The sequence below is a fragment of the Stomoxys calcitrans genome, chromosome 2 (assembly GCF_963082655.1).
Source record: "Stomoxys calcitrans chromosome 2, idStoCalc2.1, whole genome shotgun sequence".
In the NCBI taxonomy this organism is placed as follows: Eukaryota; Metazoa; Arthropoda; class Insecta; order Diptera; family Muscidae; genus Stomoxys; species Stomoxys calcitrans.
This window is the reverse complement of record NC_081553.1, coordinates 68,125,114-68,134,674: the sequence shown is the minus strand read 5'-3', so window position 1 is coordinate 68,134,674 and position 9,561 is coordinate 68,125,114. Positions and strand designations below refer to the sequence as shown.

General features: G+C 39.9%; 1 protein-coding gene across 1 annotated transcript; it reads right to left on the bottom strand.

Moving 5' to 3' along the window:
• Window positions 1–2,343: 2,343 nt before the first annotated feature.
• On the bottom strand, window positions 2,344–9,346 carry LOC106082241 (uncharacterized). The gene is made up of 2 exons (XM_013244632.2): window positions 8,090–9,346; window positions 2,344–3,042 (listed from the first exon to the last, which is right to left on the bottom strand). The coding sequence occupies exons 1-2, from the start codon at window positions 9,186–9,188 to the stop codon at window positions 2,546–2,548; spliced, it is 1,596 nt and encodes a 531-aa protein (XP_013100086.1). The 5' UTR covers window positions 9,189–9,346; the 3' UTR covers window positions 2,344–2,545.
• Window positions 9,347–9,561: the final 215 nt, after the last annotated feature.

The window sequence follows — 9,561 nt, the reverse complement described above, 5'->3', positions numbered from 1 at the left end:
CCCGGTTCGGCTAGTGTGACTTATATAAAAGCTATTTGGGAGTAGAATGCGAAAGTGATACTCATTTTCGTGACAAAGACCCTGGGGTGCACCCAGGTTCGATCATGAAAATTTGATGCTCATATAAAATGTATTTGAAAGTACAGCACGAAGCTTATATTATATTATTTATTTAAGAGGATGAAACTTTCGAAAAGAATATGATATCCAAATTTGTGGCCCAAGGATTTGGATATCTTACGCGCCGCAGCCGCTGAAGAATTGGTCAACTCCTTGGGTATCGGCGGAAGCGGTAGATCTGCCAATTCGGTATCGGTCGTACCGGGATTATAGGCTGTAGCGGCCGCCACTGCATGCGAATCCCCTGCACCGCAAACACCCTCCAGCATTAGAGCAAAATTGCCGCTAACACCACTGGCATTTGCACTGGCTACCAGGGCAGCCGCAGCCAAAGCTGCAGTGGCCGCCGCCTCCGAACTGGTGGGTAATGTGGGATTGTGAAATAGTTGACGGGACAATTCTTCTGGGTCGGAGAGGAACTTAGTAGGAATAATTGGGGCATGACTAGCTAAATGTTGAAAATCGGTGGCCGTAGACTTCACCGGTCTTGCGACAATCAAACGAACCTGAGCTTACGCAAGCCCACACCTTATACCAGCAATCGTTGTTGGCGCTTATGACTTTGAAGGACCAAAACATAAAATATTCCATTAAATTCGTTGAGCTAATGTAAATATGTTTGCTGAAGAGCATTGCTGGAGCAATACTCGCGAGGGCTCACAATGACCGTAACTAATTAGAAGACACACACACACGCAGCTATTGTTCAAAGTTATGAGAGTTGAAATTAATTTGCATGCTTTGTAATGGCTTGGGTAAATAAACAAATGGATGTAAGTCTGTCACTTTTGAACAGATGAAGACAGAAAGCACGTACATCCGCAGCAATTCGGACCCAAAAATTAAAACAATCAAGTGCACAAAAACAACGGTGTATATATATGCCGCTCAACAGAGCTTGATGTCTTATTCCTCTGCTTGCTTTGGCTTTATATGGCACTCATCTGAGTGGTGTTCATTTGAAAACAACATACGGTGACCGTCGACCAATTTGAACCAAATCGAATCCACTGAACGATTACTGAAACGTTCGCTCATCTTACACTCTATTGTTTTGGTGCGTGTGTTTCAAGAGAACTTTGTTTTTATGTGGCAGGCGATACACACAATTGCTTTGGTCAAAGTGGCTTTGGGTCTCATGCAGTTATCTGACTCGTACCAGTTATTGTCAATAGCAAAACTTCATCATATCGGAGATTAGAACTCTTTCTCTGGGATTTGAAACTATGAGACCCCTTGTAAAGGTATAAGGCCCTCGACATCCAAGATTTTATTCTGCAGTATAAACGAATACACAGTGGCGACAAAAAGTGAAATAATTTTAAGTTATCCCTAATGGTTTTTCAAGTTTTTGGCTTGGTATTTATATGTTGGCAAAACCTACCAAAATATGAGCTCAGCCTATCAACCTAACAAGAGAATAAAAACCAATCAATTTTGGTGGGAACCTACAAAAACGGCAACACTGGTCCCCATATAAACCTATCCCCAGATTTGACTTCTTGAGCCCTTTGAAGCTTCAACTTTCATCTGATTTGGCTAAAATTTGAAACAAAGACTTAAGTTGTGACTTGCAATATAAGAGTCAAGAATGATCCAAATCGGTTTATAACAGATATAGCGCTCATATTAATCTATCGCCGGATTTGATTTCTTGAGTCTTTGGGAGCCTCAATTTTCATTGGATTGGCTGAAATTTGGAACAAAGACTTTTGTTGTGACTTCCAATATCCATGCCAAGTACGATCTTAGTCGGTCCATAAACATATATAGATGCCTTAGAAGCCTCAATTTTCATCTGATTTGGTTGAAATATAGAATAAGGACTTGAGTTATGATGTGCAACATCCATGGCAAGTATGATCCAATGCGGTCTTTAAACATATATAGGCTCGATGTAAACCGATCCCCGAACTTGACATCTTCAGCCCTTAGAAGCCTAAATGTCCAACTGATTTGGATAAAACTTGACCCAAAAGCCTATCTTATGACTTACAACATCAGTCCCAAGTTTTATCTGTATCGGTCAGTATGGTGATATAAGCCCCCAAAGTACCGATATTCTCTTTTTAAAAAATATTTGAAGCGGTTTCGATTGAAAAAAAAATTGGATCTATCAACTACGGCCCAGTGTTCACCATTTTTACCCTTTTTAAAAGTTAAACTTCAAATTTAATTTCTAATTTCATTTAATATCAGAATTATATCTTAAAGGTAATATTATTTTTTAAATTATCATTAATTTAATTTCTATAATTAGTAATTATGGTCAATATAAAATAGGGAAAAAAATTTTCCATTGAACTTTCTGAAATAGAATATTAAAAAAAAAAAATGCATTTAAACCAAAGCCACAGTTTTTCATACACACACTCTACTGCTTTGAATTCTGCGAAATAATTAAATTGAAATTAATACTAAAAGCTTATGAAGAACTACGGTATCCATGGCCACCTTTCATGGTCATAACTGCGGCAAAGAGAGCAAAAAAGAAGCCGGCCAAACCTGTTGAGCCCACCAACAGGGTGAGTCCTCCTATGAGCAGCGGTATCAATGTCAAAAATTTTAGTTTGTATGCCAGCAATAGAGGTAACAGAAATTTTTTAAATTTCTTCTTAATTTTCTTCTTCACTTTACGTTCACTGCCAACCAAAGGAGATGATGGAGCACGTCGTACTCCCAATGTTTCGGCAAAAACATCATGCCACTGTGGTTGTATCGCCTCTAATATTCTTGGAGTGATTGTTTCTCCTTCTCTACCAGTTTCCAATGGGCTTGTAGTTGGTGGGCTTTTATTGTTTTCCTTATGTTCCACTTGACCTTGGCCTTCATCCACCATTGCAGGTTGTCTCCTTAGCAACATTTTTAAATTTGTCAACAGAGAAAGGCTGAGGTTTGAGTGATCATTGCCATATTTTCCATCTGAATTAGAAAGTAATGAAATTTTACAAGAATAAATTATTAGTTACTACAATATTAGCAGAATGTCATATTTTAAGGAAAGCTGGGGAATAGGGGACAACAGAATGTTGCCTTCAAAAACAACATTAAATTAAAACACGTGTTGAAGACTAACAAATTGGAATTTAATGAATAATTCTGACATTCAAATATTTGTTGATTAATGAACAACATTTTAGTAATTGAATTATTTTGGAAAAATATTAAAATTTTACTAACAAAACTTCTAAAGCCCACCCAAGAATGCGTAACAAAATGAGAGTTCTTGAAAAAATTTTAAGGAAACTTAAATTGTTATGTTCGTAAGACGACATAAAGTATAGATACCCAACAAAGTATATATTTTCTTGATCGTCTTGATATTCTACGTCTATTTAGCCATGTCCGCCTGTCCTTCCGTCCGTCTGTCGAAAGCACGCAAACTTTCGAATATTTTGAGAACTTTTTTTTTTGTAAAAACAGCAAAAATGTTTGCTGTAACAGCAGAAAGTCTGCTGAAAATGGGACAGCAGTATTTTTTTGCTAAACAGCAAACAATTCTTGTTATTTTCGAATGGTAAAAATCTAAAAAAAGACAACAAATTTCATAAATATTTCATAGACTTTTAAATTCCCCATATCTTTAAATTTTACTAACATCTTCTTATATATAAAACTAGCCGAACTGGGCCCGCTCTGCTGCGCCTTTTGAACTCTCGAATATCTTTTTAGGGTGGGGACACTTTGGCCTGAATGAGGGTATCGAATTCGTGCCATCGTAGCCTATGACGCTAAACGTCTTCGAATTCTGGCGAGAACATCGGACAAAACGGCGTTTATCCCCTCTTAATATTGGCGACATTTGCGAGGTACAATGCCATGCATGGTCATGTAAAAAATTTTCCCCAATGAGGTGTCGCACTGCGGGACGCTGTTCGGACTCGGCTATAAAAACAGTCCTTTTTAATGATTTTAAACCTAAATCGGAAAGCACTCATTGATGTGTGAGGATGTTCCCCCTCAGGGTAATATTCTCGTTAGGGGAGGAATGGCACCTCACACATTTCGGCTCAAATATGGAAATCAAATTCGTGCTGCACTTCCTAATCCCTTTAATTTGAGCCCCATATTGCCATGGCCGATAAATATGAACCATTTGGAGGGTGTTTTGGGGCTGAGGCACTTTGCACTGAAAATAATTATCAAATTCGTTCTTTATTCCCAGCGGAAATTAAGTTCAAGTTGGACCCGAATTTGAATACCATATTCGTTTTCTGGTCTCCAACACCTTTCATTTGATACCCTTATTGTTCCCATCGGACCACTTTCGGATATAGGTGGCGTTTTCCGGGTACTGGGGAGGGTCCGCCGCCACCCGATGTCTAACAAGTTAAAGCGTGTTAAGTTCGGCCGGGCTGAATCTTATATACCCTCCACCATGGATCGCATTTGTCGAGTTTTTTCCCGGTATCTCTTCTTAGACAAACAAAGGATATAAGAAAAGAATTGTGCAAATTGAATTGAATGTTGGAGACCACAGCAGAATTCGATGTATAAAATGTCAGCCAAATCGAATAAAAATTTTGTCTTTCAGGGGCTCAAGAAGTAAAATAGGGAGATCGGTTTATATGGGAGCTGTATCAGGCTAAAGACCGATTCAGACCATATTTGACACGTATGCTGGAGGTCATGGAAGAAGCAGTTGTACAAAATTCCAGCCAAATCGGATAATAATTACGCCCTCTTGAGGCTCAAGAAGTCAAGACCCGAGATAGGTTTATATGGCAGCTATATCAGGTTAAGGACTGATTTCAACCATACTAAGCACAGTTATTGAAAGTCGTAATAAAACACCTCGTGCAAAGTTGCAGCCAAATCGGATGAGAATTGTGCCCAAGATAGTGGCTCAAGAAATCAAGACCCAAGATAGGTTTATATGGCAGCTATATAAGGTCATGGAACGATTTCAACCATACTAATCACAGTTATTGAAAGTCGTAATAAAACACCTCGTGCAAAGTTGTAGCCAAATCGGATGAGATTTGTGCCGTCTAGTGGCTCATGAAATCAAGACCCGAGATAGGTTTATGGACCGATTTCAACCATACTCAGCACAGTTTTTGGTGCAGGCACCTCGTGCAAAAAGCCAATTCGGATAATAATTGCGCCCTCTAGTGGCTCAAGAAGTCAAGACCCCAGATCGGTTTATATGACAGCTATATCAGGTTATAGATCGATTTGAACTATTCTTAGCGCAGTTGTTAAAAGTGCGCACTCCTTGTTCCGATGATACAATGGCGCAGTGGCAAACTATCGCCCACTCCATGGAAAATGCCGCGAAATCCGTATTTGGGTATCGGAAGCCCCCTCCAAGAACGCGGTATATGGAGCAACCCTGCAATCAATAGCAACACGCCAGATGAGGAAAAGGTATCGGGAGAAAAGGAGAGAGGAGAAACGTCCATTCCGCAGAAAGAAAAAGGAAATGGGAAGTCGTGAGTGCTAGCGAATTGAGATATACAGGAGTCAGAATGAAGTCTGGAAATTCTACCAAAGAATTAAACATCAAACCGACGGCTTTGGTGCAGGCACATCCTCCTACAGAGACAAAGAAGGAAATCTGGTAACTGACACAGACACAGCATGCTGAGAATATGGAAAGAACATTTGCCCAACTACTAGTCACCGACGTTGGCGGCGAAGAGAATGCCGCATAACCAATCAATGATGATGGTATAGAATGTTTACCTCTTAGTCAGAATTTGGTCCAAGTGTCAGAGACCCGACAAAAGAACAACAAGGCAGCAGGAGCCTACGGGTTACCCTCTGAACTATTTAAAACCGTATGAGACACGCTGATTAGGCGTATGCATCAGCTTATCTGTGCAATTTGGCTAGAAGAACGCATGCCCGATAATTGGAACCTCAGCATACTATGTCCCGTACACAAGAAAGGTTAGAAAACGGAATGTGCCAACTACAGAGGAATGAGTCTGCTTCCCATCGCATACAAGATACTCTCGAGCGAGTTGTGTGAAACATTAAAACCTAAAATCAATGAAATATTTGGGCCCTACCAATGCGGCTTTAGACCTGATAAATCCACCCTGGGCCATATATTCACACTTCGCCAAATCCCGGAAAAGACTCGAGAAGGACAAATCAATACCTGCCATCTCTTTGTTGACTACAAAGCCGCTTTCGATACTCCTTTACGTTCAAAGGTATTTCAAGCCATGTTTCAGATTAATAAGACTCTGCAGGATGACATTTGCTGATACGCGTTCCTTAGTAAGAATTGGAGAGAATCTCTCCCAACCATTTAATGGCAAACGAGGTTTCAGACAAGGAGAGAGCCTATCGTGTGATCTCTTTAATATCCTGCTGGAGAAGATTATACGAGAGGCAGATATGAATAGATATGGCACACTAATCACAAGAGAACACATGCTACTCGCCTATGCCGACGATATCGACATCATAGGTCGGTCAAAGGAAGTAGTAACTGCAGCCTTTGAAAGAGTCAAAAGGCAGTCAGTGAAAATGGGTCCAGCAGTAAATGGAGATAAGACGAAATGGATGGTCTCAAATCACAAAAAACCTTGCACAACCGAGCAGATAAAGAAAATGGAGAAAGTTGGGAACCACATCTTTGAGACAGTCAGTAACTTTATCTACGTCGGCACCGCCGTAACCGAAACGAATGACACCAGTTTTGAGATAAAGCGGAGAAACAGATGCTAAGTAGTTTAGAAACAAGACCATTTCTCGACAGACGAAGATTACACTACACAGACACTGTTATATGGTTCTGAAGCATGGGTACTTGTGATAGCAGATGAGGCAGTACTTGGAGTATTTGGGAGAAAGATTCTTTGTAAAATATATGGAGCAGTTTGCGTTAATGGAGAATATAGGCGACGTATGAACCACGAGCTGTATGACGACTATAGCATAGTTACATGCATCAAAATACAACGGCTGCGTTGGCTAGGTCATATTGCCAGAATGGATGAAGAAGCTCCGTTAAAGAAGTATTTTTAAAAGCAAAGACGGTGGTACACGCAAACCGGAAAGAGCAAAGACCCGATGGAAAAATCAAGTTGTGGGAGACAACTCGAAATTTGGTGTCAGGGATTTCAGAATGAGCGCAGAAGATTGAGGCGCTTGGCAGGTTATTCTACGTTCGGCTAGTGGAACAATGTTCTTAAAGAAACAAACAGTAATAAAGTTTATTTTCAATCTCTAGCGCCTACATATATTATTATGAAGAATCTATGCCAAAATTCATTCGTATGCTATCGAAATATCGGCAATCGAAATGATATGGCCAGATCAACTCAGAATGTCAAAATGATCAAGAACATAGAGTTTAGATGATCGCGCATCAATACTTCAGGTTGTATAAAATTAATGGATTCTTCGTAAACCCCCATCTTGGGGCGTTGGGTATGAAAATATTTTACTGATCTGTACGTCTCAGTTGCAGAGTTTTTAGAGCTCCTCACAAACAGTGGGCATTGGGCGCTTCAACTCAAAAAGAAAGATGGAGGCCACCGTGGCCCACAGGTTAGAATGTCTGCCTATGATGTCGAACGCCTGGGTTCGAATCTCGGTGTGAATATCAACAAAATTTTCATCGGTGGCTATCCCCTTACTAATGAAGGCGTTTTGTGAGGTATCCTGCCATGTTAAAACTTCTCTACCAAGTAATGTTGCTATGCGGCACGCCGTTCTGACTTGGCATGAAAAAGGAGACCCCTTATTAATGAGCTTAAACTTGAATCGGACTGTACTCACTGATATGAGAGAAGTATTCCCTGTTCCTTAATGTAATGTTCATGGTAAATGTAGTTTTTTTATTTAAGTTATAACAATAGATTTAATTTGTCTTAGTGAAATTAATCGCAGGCTGGCCCTACAAACCCAACCTTATGATGTGGGTCATTTGCAAAATTTCCCATAATTGTTTTTTTTTTCTTCAAATTTTTCCCCATTCTTAAACACATTTACATGACATAGTACATACCTTGATTTTGTAAAAGCTCCTTATCTGTAGTCGTTTTATCATCTCCCACTATTTTGTTTTCATAAGAGTCGATTTCGTTGTCGACATCGTCATAGCCATCATCATCATCATCATCATTACCACTGTCAGTTGTTAGCATATCCTTAACAATATCACAAAATTGTTTAACTCTATCCAAAGCTTGATGTATGGGTCGCAGCATCTTATTAAGGTTTTCATCATTCGTTTCAATATCATGAGCAGCGTAAGAAGTGGTATGGGTGGATGTTACATCATCCTCAAAGTTGACATTGTTTACACTTAAATCGTTTTGCGATACCACCCCCTGTGGAAGGGGAAAAAGTCTGCTGTCATGTGGAACAGGTGACATCAAGTCATTTCTATAATGCTGTCGATTACCATGCGTCTCTAAGGTGTGTGTCATATGGCTTTCCACTTGATTTGGTGCGATTATTGCTTTATCCTTGGCAACGTAGGGAGTAATGTTGCGATCCATCCAGGCATGCCTTTGGGAGGGATTGTTTGGTCGTCGTCGTCGTCGTTGTCGTTCGATGTCAATTAAGTTGTCTTCGGTGTTGGCATCACCTACTGATGTCAACTCATATGGCTTCAGCTTCAGACTTACATGGGGCAAATTGTTGACATATGATGTTGATGCCGATGAAGAGGCTCTATAGTACTCAGCAGGAGCAGTCACGGAAGCTGCTAATGGGGTTATTTGTTTCTTGGTGTAATTTCCTTTGCCATTGTTATGGATGAGAAATCGATTAGCCGCCATGTTGTTGTATAATTGAACTTGGTCCTTAGCCATGTGGGCAAAAGTTGGCGCTTCGCCCCAAGGCTTTGATGATTCGCTCGGCATGGTAGATGATTGTGCTCTGCCAGATGTTTTTAGCCACCAATCTTTTGGTTGAGCCGCTTGATGCCACAGCCCATTATTGCCTTTATTAACATTCAAGGCCATGGCTTCGGCTTCGACTTCGGTGTCTGCCGTCACCGAATTTTCCCATGTCGTATCCAATGATGCCCTTGCATTTAATCTTGTCTTGGGATTCCAACTTATAACCAATGCGTAAATGAGAATTATTTTTTGTGTCATTCTATTTCACTTGTAATCCTTTCAATAAATTTCCAGCACTTTGTTGTTATCAATTTCAATTTAAATTTTAAATTTCACCCACTTTGTTGGTTGTGTTTGGTTGGAGGAGTTTTGCTTTTGCGCCAGATGTTGTCGACCAGATTTGTGGTCATCATCTGTTTGTTACTGATAGGCAAATACCGAATGGAGTTCTTGGGTCAAGTGTTTTATTAACTTTCCCAATTTAACACAGTCTCAATTATTTTTGCTGTTGTTGTTTATGGTCGCATTTGAATTTTCTTTCTAATTCTTTGGATTACCAACCATTAATTTGAAGGCATCACTAACAACGTTGTAGTTCAGCGATTTTTATGGTTAATTTATCTGTGAAGAA